The sequence below is a fragment of the Peromyscus californicus genome, unplaced genomic scaffold (assembly GCF_007827085.1).
Source record: "Peromyscus californicus insignis strain IS unplaced genomic scaffold, ASM782708v3 Scaffold_6__1_contigs__length_162567912, whole genome shotgun sequence".
Taxonomy (NCBI): domain Eukaryota; kingdom Metazoa; phylum Chordata; class Mammalia; order Rodentia; family Cricetidae; genus Peromyscus; species Peromyscus californicus.
The window spans coordinates 53,791,973-53,813,883 of NW_026294584.1; the positions used below are offsets into that span (position 1 = coordinate 53,791,973).

The following is a 21,911-nucleotide window of genomic DNA, read 5'->3' on the forward strand; positions in this document are numbered from 1 at the left end:
TTTATAGACGTATCGGCTTGCAATAATTTAAGGATTAAGTAAGCAAGAAAGATCTAATTCTTCACTATAGTTTTTGTTTGGTTTTGAGAAGCAGTCTAGATGATCCAAGATCATTCTAGAATACAAACAGCCCAAGAACAGACAAAAAGAATACATTGGCTGTCCAGTTTCAGGTGGTTTTAAAAGGAATCACAAAAATGAGTTGAGTCAAGACTTAATGGGAAAGCTACAAGGCCCTAGGTTCTCTGTGTGAATTAGTCCTGTATGACCTAAGAGTGCTTTCAGAAGACTCTGAGGCCCTCTATCCCTAGACACAGAGCAAGGCTAGGAGACAACTGCTCAGGAGGGTGATTGGAGAGTAATGGGACTTGGCATTTATGATATCGTCTCTGACCTGCTTTACTTTGACTCTTCTTCACTGTGGCTAGTACTTCAGAGTGTCTAGCTGGGCTGTGTATTTACAGTAACGATGAGGTGTAGAACAAGAATGACAGGTTCAGAGAGATTTTTTTCTTCTACCTTCTAAGATTTAATTTTTGTGGGCCTGCAAACTAAACTGCCAGAAAGAGACCAGAAAGCAAAAGTCAGAGTTTATTTGCATATGCAAAGATTATACAGACAGGTGTGCTGGGGTTGAGTAACTGAAAGGGACGATTGTAACTTGAAGCTTATACACCATCTTAACAGTGGCTGGCAGGCAAGGTGAAATGGGCATGGGTAGAGAACAAGTGTCAGGAAGGCAAGGTGAAATGAGCATGCACAGAATCTCAGGAGTAGCAGGCAAGGTGAAATGGGCATGCGCAGGAGAACACGTGTCAGGAAAGATACACGGGCCTGAAAACAGATGGGGAATGTGACATTCTTGTGACAGTATTTACTGATGTTCATTGTCTGAGAGGAGATTAGAGTTGCTTCCACGGAATGGATTTGTGACAGCTGAGTTATTTTGAGGGGCTCTGATTTTGGGTAACTAGGGGTATCAGTAACAATGGCCATCAGCCTCAAGTAACTATTGTGCTGCCATGACTAATTCTGGATTCATTTGTGAGGCTGGTTGTTCTTTAGACAGAGCCTGGGACATGGCACAGGAGTAAGGACATTCTAGTTTCCTGCTATTGACATTTGTTGCTGAACAAATATTTTAACTCTCATGTATGTGAGAATTTGTTTCTTTATATACAACACGTGGGGCATTAAAAATCACCTTACCAAAGTTCAGGTAGTTAGTGTCGATGGCTATACATTTTGTAGTCATTTCAATAGAACAAATCCTAATTTTTATTTTCTTCTATTTTAATCTTTTAAGAGGTTACCCTTCAGCCGACTCCAGCAATCACATACCGCCCCATTGGGGGGATTCTGGACTTCTATGTCTTCTTGGGGAACACACCTGAGGAAGTTGTTCAAGAATATCTAGAGGTAAACATGAAATCATGGTTATGACTGAGGGAATCCTATGTACCAAACATTAAGAGATGTAAACTTAACACACACGTGTGAGTTAGATATGCCTGAGATGATACATTTCAGACATAGGACAGACCTTATATACACACCGGAAATTTTTTTATAAGGTTTTTATATTATAAAAGTGTGAAAGGATATAAAGATACCAAAATGTGCCCTTACTCTTAAAAGGGAGATATAAAAGTTGACTAGCATTATAATGTTAATGAATCAATACACCAGAAAACTGAATATATTTTGTGCCCTAAACCAATGCATAAAACAGCTTTATCTTAAAAAGTATTGAGCTGTGAGATGAATTAATTGGTACAAGATGACTTGCTGCATGAGCATGAGGACCTGTGTTCAGATCCCCCGCAGTTCTGTAAAAAGCTGGGTGCAGTGGTGTATACTTGTAACCTCCCCATGGGGAGACAGAGACAGGACAATCCCTGGGGTGTGCTCGTCAGCCACTTATACAGTGGGGCTAATTAGCGAGCTCCAAGTTCAATGTGAGATCTTGCCTTCAAATTAAAGGAGAGGGCAGCTAAGGAAGAGATCCTACATAGATCTCTGTCCGCCACATGCAACCCTCCCCCATGCATGTGCACACACACAGTATTACTGACTTTCATTCCACATATTTATTTCAGCTCATCGGGCGGCCAACTCTGCCTTCATACTGGGCGCTTGGGTTTCAGCTCAGCCGGTATGATTATGGAACCCTAGACAATATGAAGAACGTTGTGGATCGAAACCGTGCAGCACAGCTCCCATATGTAAGTAAGCTTGAACATAGTTCTCCAAAACGAAATCCACAGAGGAACAGGAACAGCCTCTACCTTCTCCATACTTTCCCTCTTTGAGTTCTTTCCCCTTCTGGCAATAAAATGACTTTTATGCCTTTAGAATACTAGAGGGTTTGTCAGATCAATCACTCGTTTTGAAAGAACTGTGGTTCTCTTCAGTAGGAAGTGGTACTTAAAGACTAATAATATAGATGAGGCAGCAACCTGGTTTCTGACTGTGTATTGTTTTATCAGTTCAATTTTCTCATGCTTATTGTCTTGACTGCATTTTTACAGAACTTAATTTTGAGTTAAGTTAATTCTGTCTTTAGCTCAGATTTTAGCTTATGCTTCTCCATATAGGTTTATTACTTTATACATAGTCTTGGTTGAATTGTTTTGATTTAAATATATCATGGCAGAGATTGACTATAAAAGTGATATAAGAGTTCTCTAAGACCTTGGTATAAACTTGATTCTCAGGTTTTGTGTGAGGTAATGCATAATGCAGGTCTTCCATCTTCCATCTCCCAACCCCTCATTAGTTAATAAATTTTAACAGATATTTTGAGAAGACATTGAAGAAGAGAAGAGTTAGACAACACACACACACACACACACACACACACACACACACACACACACACACACACACGCACGCACTCATATGTGCACACACATGAAACTGGTTCAGGTCCAAATAATCTAATCTAACTGGCTTTTTTTTTTGGCTCAGACACAGGTAAGAAACTGAAACTAAATTAGGGAAGTAGTTTCATTGTAACCATTTAGCTTGTTGGTGATAGAATTCACATTTAAGTAGATTTACCCCAAAGTCAAATGACAAGGTTGAGGTCCATTTCTTTTGCAGTGGTGTTTTGGTGGCTGTTTACTAGTCAGTTGACAGGATTTGTCTTCTCGCACACTGTGATCATTTTGTATTTGAAATAGAACTTCAGTAGACCTTGGAATTGGGAAGAAAATGAGAAACTAGAACAGGTGGGAGAGTGAGATTTAAAAACACAGGGTGACTAGGTGAAGACAGTAAATGAGAGTTGTGCAAGACATTTGGGTAGGTGACTCCAGTCTTTGGCTGGCCTCTCTTGTCTTCCAACCCTCAGGGACTATGGCTCTTGGGGTGAGAGGGAATGAGAGACAGGAACAGCAGAGGCAGAAGTGAGGTGAGGAGAATAAGCCCAGCCATCAGAATAGTGAGAATGCCCATGTGGACTCATAGGCCCAGCTCATGTCTTCTTTACTCACTGCAGAATTCCATTTTCATCCCTAGTTAGGATATAAACCCCATTTGTAGTAGTTAGCCAAAGGAACAGGGTTGCCAGTTCAGATCGCCAGCATCTCTGTGCCTCTCTACTCTGTATGGTTCTTCTTACATACAGGCAGACATTGCCTTCCTGAGTAATCTGGGGGATGGGGGAAGAGGATTTCTTGGTGCACAGTGGAATAAGATGTGAAAAGAAATACTGAGAAATGGACCTGAAAATAATTCAGAGTTGCATATGGGCGTCCAGTCTTGAAAGTTCAAGAAGGAAGCATAGTGTACATGTTGTACTAAAATGTTTCTGCTTTGAGTGGCTGATTATGAATATTTCTATTATATTGGGGGCTGTAATGGGAAATGAGGTGTCTAGAAGACAGAAAGGGGGAATTAAAAAAACTAGAACAATCCTGTTCTGTCTCCCTCTTCATTTCCTGGACATAGGCACAGTATAAACTTTGTTCCAGTGTCGCTATTTTCATATAAAACTAGGAAAGAATACACACGGATGGACTGCGGTAGAGGTAACAAAAATAGTTATTAGGATTATTATGATAGTGAAATGGGGAAGAAGGGAGAAGAAACATCCCCGTCCTCTCTTTCTCTTGTGTGTAGGGTGAGTTTTGTTTAGATAGCCCCAGTGGTTTGTCATAAATTGTGCAGTTAATCTGATATCAGGGGTGGGGCTGAGCCTTAGGGAGATAATGAGACAATTTGTTTTCCAAATTGCTCTTCAAAAAGATGTATTTGGACAACCAATAGCACTGCATTTAGATTCTAGCACAGGAGTTGGTTTTCATCTTAGATACTAATGGTGATAATTTGGTGATTCCCTTTAGCAGGGAAATTCGTAGGCACTAAATTGTGGACGCTTGTATTCTTTCAGGATGTTCAGCATGCTGACATTGATTATATGGACCAGAGGAAGGACTTCACTTACGACCCAGTGAATTTTAAAGGCTTCCCGGAGTTTGTTAAGGAGCTACACAACAATGGGCAGAAACTTATTATCATTTTGGTATGCACTTCCTTTTTAACTCTGAAATTAGGTGGTTGCTCATCCTTTTCATTATGTCCCCTTCTCCCTACTTGGCCTCCAGTGAAATGAAAATATGCCTTCAGCAACATTTGAATGTGCCTATTTTATTGGAGACTTTGTTGAGATTCAACCTTTAGCTTAAAGTAAGTTTTTTTTTCATTGTGTTTTCTTTTTTCTTAGGATCCAGCCATTTCTAACAACTCTCTCCCAAGTGATCCCTATGGTCCATATGACAGAGGTTCAGCAATGAAAATCTGGGTGAATAGTTCTGACGGTGTAAACGCACTCATTGGAGAGGTAATTTAATAGGGAAGTGGTGGCTCTGTCTCTGGCTGGATTGTGAGTGGTTGTGGATAAGTATGTGGTTGTCTGGTACATCTTCAAAGAACTTCAACATGCTGAGGATAAGCTTTTCTTTGCCTTTTCATGCCCAAATGCCTACTATCTACTCCAGCTCTTACATGTTTTCCCCAGCCAGATCCATTCAATGACAACTCGCTCACTGAGTGTCCATTTCCTTACCCTCTCCCCTCTTGCCACTACACTCCTGCTTCTCACATCGCTCCACTGAAACTGGCATTAGTCACTGCCTACTAGGTAAATCCAATTGAAAAGGGTCATGACACTCTTGACTCAGTTTCCTGTCAATGAATAATATACTTATCACTTTTTTTTTCCTGAACTCTTTTATTATCTTGTTTTTCATGAAGGTATTATCTTCTGCTTACCTTTTAATATCCACAATAGCCCTTCAAAATATAGTGTCCAAGGGAATTGGATAGAGAAAGAATAGAGAAAATTAAGTAATGCTAGAATCTGTAGATTATAATGGGTCAATTGAAATTCATACAAAACATATCTCCATTTTCAATCCTTAGACCTGAAAGTAGGAGAAGCAACACGGAAATGTGAAAAAGAGCTGAAGACTGGCCAACAAGACAGTGCTTTTACCCTTAGATTCATTCATTTAAATAGCCAATCAACTTTTTTTTTTTTTTTTTTTTTTGTTTTTTTTTGTTTTTCGAGACAGGGTTTCTCTGTGTAGCTTTGCGCCTTTCCTGGAACTCACTTGGTAGTCCAGGCTGGCCTCGAACTCACAGAGATCCTCCTGGCTCTGCCTCCCGAGTGCTGGCATTAAAGGCGTGCGCCACCATCGCCCGGCTTGCCAATCAACATTTTCAAAATTAATTTTCTCAGGTGGCTTTTCATTTCAGTTGAGAGTGATTGAGTCTCCATATTCTAAGTGATTTACTCTACACTGAGAAGACTTATGGCTTTCTACCTCTGTCTCCACGATCACATTAGGAATTCCTACATAAAGTTCTTTGCTTATTCTATATTCACTTAATTTATTATCAGTGTTCTCTCTTTTTTTTTGTCTCCAACAGGTCTGGCCTGGAACAACTGTCTTTCCTGATTACACCAATCCCGAGTGTGCTGTTTGGTGGGCAAGAGAACTTGAGCTGTTCCACAAGGATGTGGAGTTTGATGGCATTTGGATTGTGAGTTTGAACACTTTGACCCGTGGAGGCATTCACAGTGTGTATCTCTGGCTATGTTTTTGAGTCATGGAGCATAGAAAGAAACTGAAAGCAAGGGTCACATGTTTCTTACAGTGTCAGAAAGCACACGATTGTTCAATTGTCAGCTTGAGGCTTTTCTGTAGACATGATGACAGATTCATCAAACCGAAGTGCTCAGGTATAAGATACCTTCTGGAAGTATAAAGGAGCAATGTCTCATAAAATGTCAAATGAATATGGGTGTAATACAGCTGCTGTTGAATGAAATTTAGGCCCACAGTTGAAAATTTTCTATTTATAAAAGAACTGTAGAAAATTCAAATAATACAATCATCTAAAAAGATGACAGCAAAAATTCTGTAAAATGATAGCAACCAAAGATGTATTTGGACAACCAATAGCACTGCATTTAGATTCCAGCACAGGAGTTGGTTTTCATTTTAGATACTAATGGTGATAATTTGGTGATTTCTTTTAGCAGGGAAATTCATAGGCACTATGAAATTTCTAGTGAGTTGAGAAGATAGAGACCTATATTTCTACTTTATGCATGGAACATTCTTTTTTTTTTTTTTTTTTTTTTTTTTTGGTTTTTCGAGACAGGGTTTCTCTGTGTAGCTTTGCGCCTTTCCTGGAACTCGCTTTGGAGACCAGGCTGGCCTCGAACTCACAGAGATCCGCCTGCCTCTGCCTCCCGAGTGCTGGGATTAAAGGCGTGCGCCACCACCGCCCGGCGCATGGGACATTCTTAAAAAGAAATATGTAGAGTAATTTATCTGATCCTCAGAAACAAAAGCACACTACCATTATATAAACACAGCATGCTTCTTTGCCTAATAGATTTTGCTCTCTGGTAGGATATGAATGAAGTCTCCAACTTTGTTGATGGCTCAGTTTCAGGATGTTCCACAAACAACCTCAATTATCCCCCATTCACACCAAGTAAGTCATTGTGATTGATGTGGCAAGGTGTATGTGATATTTTAAACTTACAAGGATAGACCTGAACCACTGAACAATAATGTTCACAGGGAAAGGAATGTGGGCACTACATAAAGAAAACTGGAAAAGAAATTCAATATACTGTCCATGGTTCTCTGAGGAGGCATAAATTCTCAATGGATAATCTAGTTCTTCTATGCCTAGTCCATGCTGTTGTAGGGGAAATTCCAAAACACATATGATGCAGAATTCAGAGGCTAGTGATTAGTTAGTGCCACTTTCAAGGTGAATCTCATAGAGCTTACAAAAGAGACCAGATGGGTAGTCTTGACCTTCAGGTAAGGGTACATCTGGTGCTGACCACAACTTGAAGGCTGAACATGAACCATATAGTCAAATGAACCTCAACTTCTGAGGATATGGTTATGGAACCACAGTATTAATTGTTGTTTGAAGAAAGATACAGAGCCAAGAAGAAAATTATATCTTGAGTAAGAAAAACGAAACTTCTAGGGTTATAACACTCATGGTAACTTCAGTCTGAAGACAAACTAGGAAACTGAGGCAGATGTAGGTGAGACTCAAATGTTGAAGAGGTTTGATGGGAGGCCAAACAGTCCTCACTTAATTCTTTCTGTGATAGAAGCTATTTATAGTTTTGTCAGAGGGATGTAGGATTGTCAACTCATTTTAGAAGTATTAATCTGGCATTAACATGTAGAATGAATTTAAAAAATAGGTCAGAAGTAAATAAATTGTCAAGAATCTATATTAATAAATAGAATACACAGTTCATTTCCATGGGAGCCACAGTGGTTGAGTAGGAGCAGAGAATATGTGAATGAAACTAAGACTACTAATCACTCTATGCAACATGTGATTAAGGGAAAATGGAGTCAGAAGCTAAATTACACTTTCATCCAATGTTTCTTATTTTGAGTCAGTTATATTGGTTTGAAAAATTCAGATTGAAATTCTAGCTGGATTATATTCTCTTCTCTGCCTCTGAGAATCAGGAGTGTGTGGGTGACACAATGCATTTTTGTATCAGAAAAATTACATCAACTAGATGGTCTTCTGATGATCAGAACACAGCACATTTGTTTTCAGGATGGCTACAATAAAAACCTGGCCAATGCAGCCATCTTTACAGGATGTGTGGAAGTTAAGAAGTAAGAATTAGCTTGGAAAGTTTTCCCTGATTGGTCATTTGTTGTTGTTGCAGAGATCCTGGATGGGCACTTGTTCTCTAAGACTCTCTGCATGGATGCAATTCAACATTGGGGCAAGCAGTATGATGTTCACAATCTGTATGGCTACTCCATGGCCATTGCCACAGCAGAGTGAGTCCATTATTATTACAAACTTCTATGTGATCACATTATGGATCTGAAAGAGGCTTAGTGAATCATAAATAATATTTGTTAAAATTCAAAATGAAAAGTAATCTTGAGGGAGGGGGTGTCCTGGGCAGATGGCTTAGAAGTTAAGAACATGTACAGCTCTCCCAGAGGACCTGAATTTGGTTCCCAGCACCCACATTGGGTGGCTCACAACTGCCTGTTCCAGGAATCAGCCTCCCACTTCTGGTCCTCTCTGGCATCTGCACTTAATGTGCATATACCCAATGTGTGCACAGGCACACACATACAAATACTTAAAGCTGACACAAATATTTAAAAAATATGATCATTATTACTGAGTGAATGAAGAATTTGGCATGTAGAAAATAAGAAATCTAGTAAGTATTTGCAGCATATATAAAATGAAATAAGAAATGAGTAAATGAATGAATAGAAAATCAGAAGGAATCTATTTTCCAAGGATATCTAAATACGGCAAAACAATATCTAAAATATCTAAAATACGACAAAACAAAATTTAGGCTCTTCTCCTTATACATTTTATCTTCCTATATAGTGTAAAAATAAAGGATAGGCCGGGCGGTGGTGGCGCACGCCTTTAATCCCAGCACTCGGGAGGCAGAGGCAGGTGGATCTCTGTGAGTTCGAGGCCAACCTGGTCTCCAAAGCGAGTTCCAGGAAAGGCGCAAAGCTACACAGAGAAACCCTGTCTCGAAAAAACCAAAAAAAAAAAAAAATAAAAATAAAGGATATAGAGGGTTAAGTAACTTATAGATATCCATGGGCATTGGGCTTTTACGTTGGACTCAGGAGCCTTCTACTGGGTTCTGTTTACTTTTGTGTGAAATTAAATTCTATAATGATAAGAATGTAAGGATAATTTATTTTTGATGTAACAGTGACAGCAAGAAACTAGACCAAGAACAATTTCACTGATTAACAAAATAACTGGTATAATTTTAGCTATTTTGAGATAAATGGAAAAGTTCCACAGTAAATGATTTTTCAGTGTGGCAGATAAACTCAGGGCTTTACCTGCCAGGCAAATGTTGTACCATCAAGCTATTAATCCAGCTCTGCAAAATTTTTTAGTTACGTGTACATATGCAGACCTTTAACTTAAAATATTTAATGTATTTAGTTTAAAAAATACATTTATGTTTAATTTTACAACATTTTTTCTTATAAAATTATTATTAACATGTTTTTCTACATAAAACTTTCAAAAGTAATGTTGATAAGTCCACTTTTGTTTTGTTTCTGAGGTCTTGTGATAGAAAGACTAACATTTTTACTTATGTTAAGTTTTACTTTTATTTTATAAAATCCATATACCTCTAGTTTTTAACCTTTCCAAGGTTGCTTTGGAAATTGTTGGAAATTAAGAGGCTAACGGTATGTATAAAACAAAGCTAAGCAAAACATGAATGCATGTCGTGGTGGAGACTGCTTCTAACAGCCCCTCAAATCCTTTTTGGAGAAAAGGAGCAGAGAGGAATGAGATGCTTGTTTTTTATATTCTTACTATTGTTGTTGTTCTGAGACTAGCTGAGCTCCGCACTGATCCCTAAATATCTGTCCCTTCCCAGAGCCGTGAAGACCGTGTTCCCAGACAAGAGAAGCTTCATCATAACACGTTCTACCTTTGCGGGATCTGGCAAGTTCGCATCCCACTGGTTAGGAGACAATGCTGCCACCTGGAAGGACCTCCAGTGGTCCATTCCAGGCATGCTTGAGTTCAACCTTTTCGGTATCCCAATGGTGAGTCTTCATCTCCAGCTCTCTTATGACTTTCAGTCCCTAGGAAGTTTCCTTCTGATAAGTTTTCATACTATAAAGTCTCTCATGGGTGAGGGCTTTAATGTCCATTCTTCATCACCATCACTGTGACTCTTATGGTTGTCATCATTGTCTGAACTGCCTGATGTAAAGAGAAAGTACAACCCTGATAGCTCTTGAAATATTCTTAACGTGTAACACACAAAAAGTGTGCCAATCCTCTAGTCTAAGTCAGATGCATGCATCCATGGAGTATGTAACTAGTTCTCATGCACACATACATGCAACACACCTATGTAGCAAGTTCCCAGATGAAGAAACAGCCCTGCAGCCCTGGATAGGCTTTGGATTGCTTGGTCAAATTCAACAGACACATTATTGAACTCTTACTGTGTCAAAGTGCTAAATTAAGTATGAATGGCATCCAGTAACAAAATACAGAGACATACAAGTAAACATAATTATGTCAAGCCAGGATTAAAAAAACCCACAGGGCTGTACATATTAATCGTTATGAGAGATTCTGAGAAAAATCTTTATTAATTTGATATGGTTATAAGGGACAGAGAGAGTCAGGGGAGGAAGCCCAAAGACTCTGTAGGAAAGATGGTGCTTAAGTTAAATTGTGGAGACTGGCTAATGAGTGGAGAAGCTTATTTTAAGACAACAGAATAAACACAAGCAAAAGGAGCATGAAGGGGGTGATAGATGTGTCCCTAAGATTGGTGTGGAGAACTGGAGCAGGTTGTTATCTGAAAGGGTAGATTGGAACCAGGTTTAAAGGGTTGAGAGGAGGGATAGAGAGGAAGCTGTGGAGCGTTTGATGAAGTGAGTGGGGTGATCAGAGTCAGGCTTTAGAAATGTATGTGATACAATGTTATTGGTATTGCCAGCTACTATCCATACAGTGCTCATGCTCAGTTTAACAAAATCAAGAGGCCATGGCAGAAAAGGAGTCATCTAGCATGGTGTACACACAATGATGATTCTGACCATACCACATTAGCCTTCTGGGTAAAAGATTTGAACAAAAAAGTTCCGTTAGAAAATTCCTGGTGGAAAGCAACAGAAGGGGGTGGAAGTGTGATAAGCATGTTGTCCATGTGTCATTGTAGGTAGGGGCCGATATATGTGGCTTTGCCCTGGACACATCTGAGGAGCTCTGCAGGCGGTGGATGCAGCTGGGGGCATTTTATCCATTTTCCCGGAATCACAATGGCCAAGGCTACAAGGTAAGTCAGCTGGGAAGTATAATCAATGTACATTGGGTGAGCACTAGGAATGGATCTGTTTGTATTCCCACCGTGAAATCTGTTGAGCTAGTTTCATAATATACTTCATGTATGCTGATTTGGGTCCCACTTGCCATTAATAAGGACCTGTTGATCATAAAATGTCCCAATGTCTCCATTTCTCTCTTATTGTTGCCATTGGGACCAGCTTAGTTCACACACACACACACACACACACACACACACACACACACACACACTGGTTGCTCATTTTTGTGTGGATGGCTTCCTTAGATTCAGCCCAGTTATGATGCACAGCTCAAGCAAAGGGTTAAGAATTCAAGATTCTACCTGGTGACACAGACCTCTAATCCTAGCTATTTGGGAGGTGGAGGCAGGAGGATGGATCAGAAGTTAAATACTTGCCTGGGCTACCTAGAAAACTTGTCGTAAAAAATTCCTAAATGAGAACTGCAGCTGGACACCATGCTGTGTAGAATACTTTAAGGGGCCAGACAGCAGCAGCAAGTAAGATGCTTACCTTTTCCAAGGCAGCCGGAGGGAAGTTCTGGGGACCAGAAGGTTAGGTTCTAGAAAGCTGAGAACAACTCTCACACCATTAAAACAAAAAATAGAAATCTCAGAAACCTTTAAATAAAAACGGAAATGATGGGACTCTAAGAGGTTTGTAAAACTTCTGTGCACTCTACATGCCTCGCTTGTTTTTGTAATGAGAACGAAGATGGGGAAACATTTCAAAATTATGTAAGACAGTCTCTCAGCAGGGCAGTTTGAACCCGTCCGTGAACGAGGCAGGGTTCTACTCTCCAGATGTGCCACACTCAGAGGCAATGTGCAACCTAGGACCCAGATCATGCAGCATGAAACCCTGGGTGATATCTGAGATGGTTCTGGGTATGCACAGCTTTCCCATAGTCAATCCACAACTGCAAACATTTCTTTCCTTTTAGGACCAGGATCCTGCCTCTTTTGGAGCCGATTCCTTGCTGTTGAATTCATCTAGGCACTACCTTAACATCCGATACACTCTGCTGCCTTACCTCTACACTCTTTTATACCGTGCCCACAGCCGGGGAGACACGGTGGCTAGGCCCCTTCTGCACGAGTAAGTCCTCCCAACGTTCTGTTAATGCAAACTTCGTGATGTTGACAAGGTCATAATAGCAGAGTGAAATATAAAGCCATGCAAGCAAGGGATGCAGGAGTGTGTGTGTATGTGTGTGTGTGTGTGTGTGTGTGTGTGTGTGTGTGTGTGTGTGTGTGTACGCTATAAATCAATCCCAAGGCTTTGCATATACTGGGCAAGAAATCTACCCACATATCTGAGATTGCTGGTATTGTGCCGCTAGATTCAGCTCTAGATATTTCTTTCTCTTTCTTTCTTTCTTTCTTTCTTTCTTTCTTTCTTTCTTTCTTTCTTTCTTTCTTTCTTTCTTTCTTTCTTTCTTTCTTCCTTTCTTTCTTTCTTTTTTCCTTTCTTTTTTTCTTTTGTTTTTTCCAAACAAGCTTTCTCTATGTATCTTTGGAGCCTGTCCTGGAACTCACTCTGTAGCCCAGGCTGGCCTTGAACTCACAGAAATCCTCCTGCCTCTGCATCCTCCCCCCAAGTGCTAGGATTAAAGGCATGTGCTACCACCGCCTGGCCCCAGATCTTTCTTGACAATAAGCTAAGGTCATAAAATTTGTAGATTATTTTACTTATTTTCTGAAGAGAGATACAGCAAACAATAGCACAGTCTGGGGCCAGCTTAGTGGAGATCCTGGAATAGGAACTTCTGTGTCACCTGGGGGAAGAGCGGGAAAGCACATGGGTTTGGTTGGGGACACAGATCTACATGGGATGGGAAGAGGTGGGGCAGTAGTAGGTGTCACACAGTGATTGTGGCTGTTTTCCAGGTAGCTTACATGCTTTGGTTAAATTGTAGGAGAGATTCAAAAGCCCTGGGCCCATCTCTCTCTGACCTATCTCTTTGCTATCTAGGTTCTATGAGGACATCAATACTTGGGACATAAACCGGCAGTTTCTGTGGGGACCAGGACTCCTCATCACTCCTGTTCTGGATGAGGCAAGTGTTCTCACAGAGGAAGGCAGGCAACCTCTGCTTCTGTTCCCGATCACTACTTGCCAAATCTTCTCCCGACTCTACTGCAAAAATCTGTGGTTGAGTCAACAGGGAAGAGTATGCAGGGGCATTTTGTAGTAGCATATCTGATTTATGTTTTCTTCTTTAGAGGTCTCTTATTCTAGACAAGTTCTCAACCAGTGTAAAAGCACAAACTAGTCACTTAGATTTGGGAATGAGCCTCTGGCTCATCGGGTCATTATAACCGACTATTATTGCTCTGAGATGTGGAGCCAGGATGAAACAGAGACCAACACTTACTCTAAAGTCAAAGTGATCAGGCTTGATGATCTTTGCCAGCTAGCTGAGAATGCTGGCCCAGGAGAGTTATTTGTGTAGGCTTCCCAACTTCAAAGGTAGAAATTATGGCAGCATCTAATGTATGAGCTACAGAGATAATTCAATAATTCACTGAAAGCTGGAATTGTCCCCACAGTGTATTTTATCATCATTTTTATTATTCCTAATTATAATCCCTCCCATTTGTGATCCCCCTGCCCCAGATTGCCAGGCTATAGTTCTCTTGTCTGTACTAGGAGAAAGGCATAGTTCAACAACAGAGAAAACAAGACTATGCCCACCTTTTCCAAATATGGCTGAGAAGCCCCCTATGTCTATGCTAAGGTATCTGCTTCATGCCCTCAGAGGCTGAGTCATGAAGATAACGTGTTTTTTTTATTTAATTTTAGGGTGCAGAGAAAGTGAAGGCATATGTGCCTGATGCCATCTGGTATGACTATGAGTCCGTAAGTAACTGGAACTTTTCTTAAACTCAAGCTGTAGCTGCATAGAGAGGTGCCTCTTTAGAGCTAAGAACTACCATTCTTGCACAGAGGAGTGTTTCTGTAGTGTTTCCTATAATTGCACAGCACAGTTCAGGTAGAGCAAGCCTGTAACCTACCACATATGCAGCGTATTCAGCAATAAGATAAAGACTCAAAGGGCTTCTTATGAGCAAGCCTTAGAGAGCCTCTTAGGTGATTTGAGCTTGACCAGAAATCAGATGACTAGCTCAGTGGTTATCCGTTCACATAATATACATCAAACAGGCTTAGCATGGCAAAAATGTTTTACAAGCCCTGAACTGACTTACATTTTTAGCTTCTTTTGTTTGATTGTCTGGGTAGAGAGTAGTTTTGCTACATGGAAAAGAATTAGCACCACAGAGAACTCAGCATGGTGGTGGTCCCTGGAGGGCCACATACTATGAAGCTAATGTGTTTGATTCATCTACCTGTCTTAGGGGGGGCAGTTGACATGGAGAAAGCAAAGCATTGAGATGGAACTTCCTGGAGATAAAATTGGACTTCACCTTCGAGGAGGCTACGTCTTCCCCACACAACAGCCAGACACAACCACCGCAGCCAGGTACAGCATGTGGTGTCTGTAAGGGGATGCGTGGCTGACAGAGGGGAGCTTTCCTGGGATAGTCTGTTGACCAGACTGGGTGGGAAAGGTCCTGGAGTGGGGTGTGTCCCTTTGGACTTCACTTGACCTTTCCTCTAGAAGTTTATGACCTAGAGCTGCACCCTGATTGATTTTGAGATATTTTAATCTACTCCCTCCCCAACTCTCTGAATGTGTCAGAACAGGCTGACAGCTAGACTGCTCAGCCTTCCTAGTGTCCCAAGGCGTGTCCCGCTTTGTCATTGAAAGCCTCATGTCTTGGGAAGACTATGTTGGGCAACCCTCCCTGCCTTGACCTGCATGTTTATCATTGATTGGTTCCCTCGCTTGGCTCACACATTCTCATTATAAGCTTCACCCTCATTTCCATTCCTCCCACTGAGCTATTTTCTATTTGTAACTAATAAAAACCTAGTAACTAGGTAAAGGTTAACAACTGAGCTGTCACATATACCTGCTGGGAGAGGGAAAATCAGTTTTCTCGAATAGAGTGATAGTAGGTATATCAACCACTCCAGGACAGGCCTCATATTCAGGAGGAGTTGACCAACTCTAGGGTTTGTTTGTTTTTTTTTCTTCTTGTGTGTGTATGTGTGTGTGTGTGTGTGTGTGTGTGTGTGTGTGTGTGTGTGTGTGCGCTTTTATTTGGTTACAGTTTGGTGTTTCCTTTTGGGGTGGTGGTGGTTTTATTTTGTTTTCTCTCTTTTGGGAGATTTTGTTGTTTTATTGGATTTTTGTTTGTTTTTGAGGAAGAATTTAAAATTGGATGGGTGGTGGGGGAGGATCTGGGAGGACTTGGGAGAGGGGAAGAATATGATCAAAACATATTTAAGTTTCAAAATTGTTTCAAATTACACACACACACACACACACACATTCATACACACACACACACACACACACACACACACACACACACACACACACACACTTAGCCACCCACCAATGTCACAGACTTCCTTTACATGTCATTGACTCCAGTTGTAGACTCCATCTGCACTCCACTGAAGAGCTGCATGTTTCTGTCATGTGTCCCTGAAAGTATTAGATTATTTGGTTTTACTATCCTGGGAATTGGTTCTTAGAATTCTGAAAATGTTTTCCATTGAACTCCATTTATTATCCTAAAATGTCAAACTATTGACTTTTTGTGGAGATAAATACAAGGAGTTCTGGTTTCTCTTTCTCTGATTGTTCAGCATCAGGCTGTTCTGCACAAGCGTTACCTTCCTAAAATGAGAGCGATGACTTGTTGCTGCCCTGCTTGAAATCTGGACTCCATGGGTCGTGTTTAGGAACAGTCCAGCCTAGCTTCACACTGCCTTGAGCTGCAGTTTCCTGCAGTGCCTTCCACATTCAGGCCAGCCCTGGCCAAAGCATGCTATTCCCGTCTCCTGGAAGTCACCTGTTTTACTGCATGTAGGCTTCTCACATGTTATCTTTTGCAAAAGGCTATGCATATTTGAAAAATGCTTTATCACCAAGCTTTATCCACTCTCCATTTCCAGCTGCTTTCTCAAAGGTCCAAGGTAAACTCAGGTATTATCTCCAACTCCTCCAGCAGAGTGATTGCTGCCAGTCCTAATTACTGGTTGAATATATGCTTTTCTTCTCAAGACAAAATGACAAGTAATCAAAATAAGAAAAGTGGACAGTCTATATATGACCCTATCGTGTATTTTTGCTTTATCAGAAAAACTGTCTTATGAGGGAAAAATATGTCTTTTTCATAGCAATTGACACATCTCAGGGTATGAACTCTAAACAACTAGCCATAGCACTGTTGTGGAAGATTTCTCCCTCTTCTAATAATCTGCCTTCAAAATGATACTTGCAGCCACAGTTTTATTACTCTATTGATTCTGCTCTCACATTCCCACCTCCTTCATATATACTTATTGCTGAGCTTTAGGGTCTTCTCACCCCCTGTGAGCTATTGGTACTAGAGAGAGAAGGGCCTGCCAATCTTGCCTTTGTATTTGAAGGAGAATAGAGCATCTACAGCTAGTAACTTTTTCCAGTTGTATTTAATGCGAATGTTTCATAAAATTCTTTGAGCACTAAGGATTTGGGTCTTGTGCTCCTGTTCCCCACAGCCGGAAGAACCCTCTTGGTCTTATCATTGCTCTGGATGAAAATAAAGAAGCAAGAGGAGAGCTGTTCTGGGATGATGGGGAGACGAAGGGTGAGTGCAGTGAGAGGGTGTGGCCACTGCAGACCTGCATGTCTGACTCTGTCCCTTCATCCCTGCTGGCCATTCAGCTGTGGATAATTTCAAACCTGGCATCCTAGAGCATCCTCCCAGAGAAAACATGTGCTTCTGCATGTAGTGGTCAGAGGCCATGATAGATGAACCTCAGATGGAGGAGGGAGAGCATCTCTCTGACTTTCTTTCTGTCTCTGTCTCTCTGTCTCTCTCTTTCTGAATTCTCTCCTTGGTTAGTAATGTCTAACAGGCTCTCACTTCATTGCTAAAAGACACCTGAAGGACACATTTTCAACACTGTTCCTGTAATTCACCTTCATTGTACATACCTTCCCCCTGAGTCCCTAGGGGAAAACTGTTGAAGATATGAAAGACACACCCATGTCAAGGAGGTAGCAAGTGCACACATTTCTGATTATGTGCATCTAACATTAGTATATTTTCTTTCTTTTTTTGTTTCTTTCTTTTCTTTAACTCCACTGCACCAACAATTCTTACGACTTTAACTTGGGAAACAGATTCCCATAGGATGACTGCCTTGGGGACACTGCAAAGGATTCTTTCACAGTTACGGTACTAAAGAGAAGCCAAGTGTGTGGCCATGTAAACTCTACGCACATAGAGGCACTGTGCAATGGTTACCATAATACAACCTGATGCTTCCATCACCACTAATGGCAGCATTGGCTCTCCAGAACTTTTTCTTATCATAGTTCATAGTCCTTGAACAGAATTTCCACATTTACCCATCTGCCTGATTCTGAAAACTCCTGTCCCTTCCTCTGAGTGCAACCATTTATCTCCTGTATGAACAGAAACTTGCTTCTCTTTGTTGTCTCACCTACTTCTCTTAGTGGAATATAATCCAGATTCATCTCTGCTCTAACAGTGCAGGGCTTCCCTCTTCTTTAATATTAAAGAATACTCCATTGTATTCATGCACTGTAATTCTTTCATTCATTCATCTGCTAATAGATATGGTTGTTGTTTCCCCATCTTAGCTATTGTGAAAACAAGGACAAGAGACTCAACAGCAACCACTTAGGAGGAAATATATGAGAAGCTTCTTTGGTAGTGGGCACCTCAGAGGACAGCAACCTCTTAGGAGGAAATATAGGGGAAGCTTCTTTGATACTGGGCATGGTATTGTGATTTTAAGTGTGATACCAAAAGCATAGGCAACAAATCATAAAATAAATGTGCATAGTCATTGTGGAGAACAGTGTAGACACACCTTCACATGTTGAAAATAGAACTACCATATAGCACAGAAGTCCCATGTCTGGGCATGTACCATCCAAAAGAAATGAAAACAGTATCATAAAGATACTGTGTCTCTCATATTTACTGTGGCATTATCTGTACTAGTAAAGATCCATAAGCAGCCAAAGTATCTGACAGATGAATGAATAAAGAAGTTGTGGTACACAGATCTAGTGAAGTGTCTTCAGTCATGAAAAGAAAGAGGAGTCAGTTTTAAGGAGAGGAAGGTGAAACACATCTTCTGTGGTTGCCGGACCAGTCTGACATCTCTTTCTTCTTTCAGATACTGTGGCCAAGAACATTTACCTATTCACTGAATTTTCTGTCACCCAAGTGAGTGCATATTTGTATAAATATTGTGTGGGATTTTGTCTGAAGATGACTGTATGTGTTCTATATTCATGTAACTGTATTTATTTAAATATCACCATTTATGTGGGTGAATACACTTATGACTTAATTCATAATAATTACATCAGCTATATTTATCAAAAAGAGTCAATAGTAAAAAGAAAATCATGCCGGGCGGTGGTGGTGCACGCCTTTAATCCCAGCACTTGGAGTCAGAGGCAGGCGGATCTCTGTGAGTTCGAGGCCAGCCTGGTCTACAAAGTGAGAACCAGGAAAGGCGCAAAACTACACAGAGAAACTCTGTCTCGAAAAACCAAAAAAAAAAAAAAAAAAAAAAAAAAAAAAAAAAAAAAAAAAGAAAGAAAGAAAATCAGCTAGTTTGTAAAAGATAATTCTCTAAAATGTTTGTTTCCTCATTTCTCTCCATTGGCATTATAAAATAAATTTGTACCCCATTAGCATACCTTAGGAGAGGAAATTGAGAGGCCTTTAGAGAAGGTTGGGAGTGTAGTCTAGGATGGATGTTTGAAGAGCTGGGTTTCTAAGTGTTTATAATTTATTCATAATTATGCTTGCTGTGTTTCAGAACCATTTGAATGTGACCATTTCAAGTCCAAACTACAAGGATCCCAATAACTTGGCATTCCAGGAAATTAAAATCCTTGGGACAGAGGCAATTTACAATGTTAGAGTGAAACAGAATGGTGTCCTTAGTCAGATGTCTCCTCAAATCACTTACAATTCAAACCTGAAGGTAAGAATTCACTTTGTGAGGGAGACTTTCATAAACCTCCATGATTTCTTGATATCACTTCTTGCTAAGATTACATGGGCTGTTGAAGGACCAGAGCACATCTGATGCCTGATGGGCATGTCAGAGTATTAGGAGGAAGGTAGAGATGTAGAGATAGTCAGAGGCACCATGACTCCAGTTTTTCCGTCCCTGGTTTCTTCCCTCTCAGTGTTTGCTTTTCTATAACAGGGTGTGGGGACAGGATCTGAGAGCTGATGGCTTGTGCTTGGAGGTGAAAGTAGAGATAGAGATCCTATGAATATAAACTTTAAAGTGCTTTTATCTATTTACTGTTTCTTTCCTTTTGTTAAGCTCTATTGAGAATAGTACATGTTCTCTAACATATACATTTGCAGGAAATATTTTATGCAAAAGTTGATGGTGCTACTAACTAACTCAGATGGTGATTAGAAAGTGCTGTTCTGGTAGATGTAATGACATCCAACCTTTGTGTATGACTTCATTTCCATTTCTCTATTCCTCAGCACTGTGAGGAATCCTTTCCAAGTCAGTTCTCTTGACTTCTGCTGAGGATCCTCAGGGAATTGGAGCTGTTCAATCAGCACTGTTTTCAGGATCTTTCAAATTAGGAAAATGAGTCAACTGAGACTTCAAATAGATGGCATATTGATGATACTTGACATTTATCATCACATTATGTACAGAAGAAACATACATTATGAAGTTATAAATAAAGTATTAGGTGGTTGGTTGAGTGTATGGCAAAGTGTAAGGCAGCTGGAAAATGCAGATGTGAAAAGAAGCTTTGTTCTTGGTAGAAAATAAGATAGTTAATATATCACCAAAAAACTCTTTACTGTTTGAATCAGGGTGGTAGGAGATAGAATTCACACACATGAAAAATATATGAAAGAACTAAGGAGTCGAAATCAACATTTGTAAAATATTTGCATTGGACTTACTTAATATTCAAGGCTTAATGTGGTCGTTGAGGTCAGCTTTTTGGAGAAGGCATGGATAGAACAGGACCTTGAAAGACAGAGTTTCATGGAGATGGTGTGACGGCTCAGCAGTTAATAGCACTGGATGCTCTTCTAGAGGCCGCACGTTGGATTCCCAACATACACATGTTGGTGCACAAATGTGTAACTCCAGTACCAGGGAATCCAATGCCACTTCTGGCTTCTGTGGCCACACACATAATGCACAATCATGCATGCAAGCAAAACACTCATGCACATAAAGTAAGGCTGGATTCATCAGCTTTATATGACAAGCAGTCTGAGATGGAACACAAATTGGAGTTTTTTTTTTTTTCTTCTGCAATTAAAAGTTCAAAGTTGAAACTTGCTGGAATTGTTCCAGAGGTTGAACTTTGTCAGAACTCAGATCTGTCTTGTCTAATGACTGGAAGTGGCTACTTAGATCTAGTGACAATGACCTTAGTCTAGGAGAGATGAAAAAGGGAAAAAATAAGCAAAGAAAAGAGACTTGGAAAAAGAGGAAGGCAGAGATAAAGCTGAAGTGCCAGGCCCTTCTGGCAGGAAAGAAACCCTGACCCAGCAAGTGAACTCAAATTTACTTTTCTGGCCATCAATATGCTACAGTCATTTTCAGATATTAATTGGAAGAATCTGTTATTAGAACCTGAAATACCAAAAAAGGAGAGCATGTTTCATACTAATAAAAGAGCTGGTAATGTGTACAGAAAGGGCCTTGTTTTCCTAGAAAGCATTTGTCTTGGTGATGCTTTCCAAGTTGAGCTATTCTTGACAGGCCAATCAAAGGTTTTAGAAGTCTTCCACTATCAGTCTTTAATTCCATGCCTAGCTAAGGTCTCATTCATATTTGGAAGCAGAGTGTTTGGGGCCAGAGAAAACTTGTCAGACTTGAGAGGGTTTCAGGCACACTATTAAGAAAGTCATATTTAATTCTTTAAGGTCCTGACAATGATCCTTGAATCAAGGCCTTATTGGAGGCTGGAGTGGAGGGTGGGGATTGGCAAGACAGGAAGGACAGGGTACTGGCTACTGGAAGGACACTGAGAAAGGGATGATCACCTCTGCAAGTGACAGTATGCTCCAGATAATGAATGCATTTGTCATGCAGGTGCTGTGTAAGAAACTTCAAATATAAAAGAACAGAAAAAAAATTAGAATGAAATGCTGCAGTTAAAACAAATGCAGTATATGTAACTTCAAATCTGGGTTTCTGGCCTTGGGACATGATGAAACTGGGATACTGGAAATGAAAGTTTATATAATGACATTTCCTACTCCCCAGTCTTACACTTGGTTGATAAATCTTAGACCAAAATAATTGAGAAAACTTGTGTGAGATTCCAGAAAAAACTGCTACAGCCCGAACCACATTACTCATACTGCCCTATTCTCTAGG

At 40.4% G+C, this 21,911-nt stretch overlaps 1 protein-coding gene across 1 annotated transcript in view; it reads left to right on the top strand.

The window, feature by feature from the left end:
- Positions 1-21,911, top strand: part of Mgam (maltase-glucoamylase) — a 253,858-nt gene that overhangs the window by 26,030 nt on the left and 205,917 nt on the right. Inside the window, exons 8-23 of the mRNA XM_052721491.1 lie at positions 1,307-1,419; positions 2,100-2,225; positions 4,397-4,528; positions 4,730-4,846; positions 5,938-6,051; positions 6,930-7,014; positions 8,240-8,357; positions 9,968-10,139; positions 11,273-11,389; positions 12,361-12,515; positions 13,392-13,476; positions 14,223-14,279; positions 14,777-14,901; positions 17,037-17,125; positions 18,693-18,742; positions 19,347-19,514. Coding sequence (XP_052577451.1) covers positions 1,307-1,419; positions 2,100-2,225; positions 4,397-4,528; positions 4,730-4,846; positions 5,938-6,051; positions 6,930-7,014; positions 8,240-8,357; positions 9,968-10,139; positions 11,273-11,389; positions 12,361-12,515; positions 13,392-13,476; positions 14,223-14,279; positions 14,777-14,901; positions 17,037-17,125; positions 18,693-18,742; positions 19,347-19,514 — 1,823 coding nt within the window. The remainder of the gene's footprint in view (positions 1-1,306; positions 1,420-2,099; positions 2,226-4,396; positions 4,529-4,729; positions 4,847-5,937; positions 6,052-6,929; positions 7,015-8,239; positions 8,358-9,967; positions 10,140-11,272; positions 11,390-12,360; positions 12,516-13,391; positions 13,477-14,222; positions 14,280-14,776; positions 14,902-17,036; positions 17,126-18,692; positions 18,743-19,346; positions 19,515-21,911) is intronic.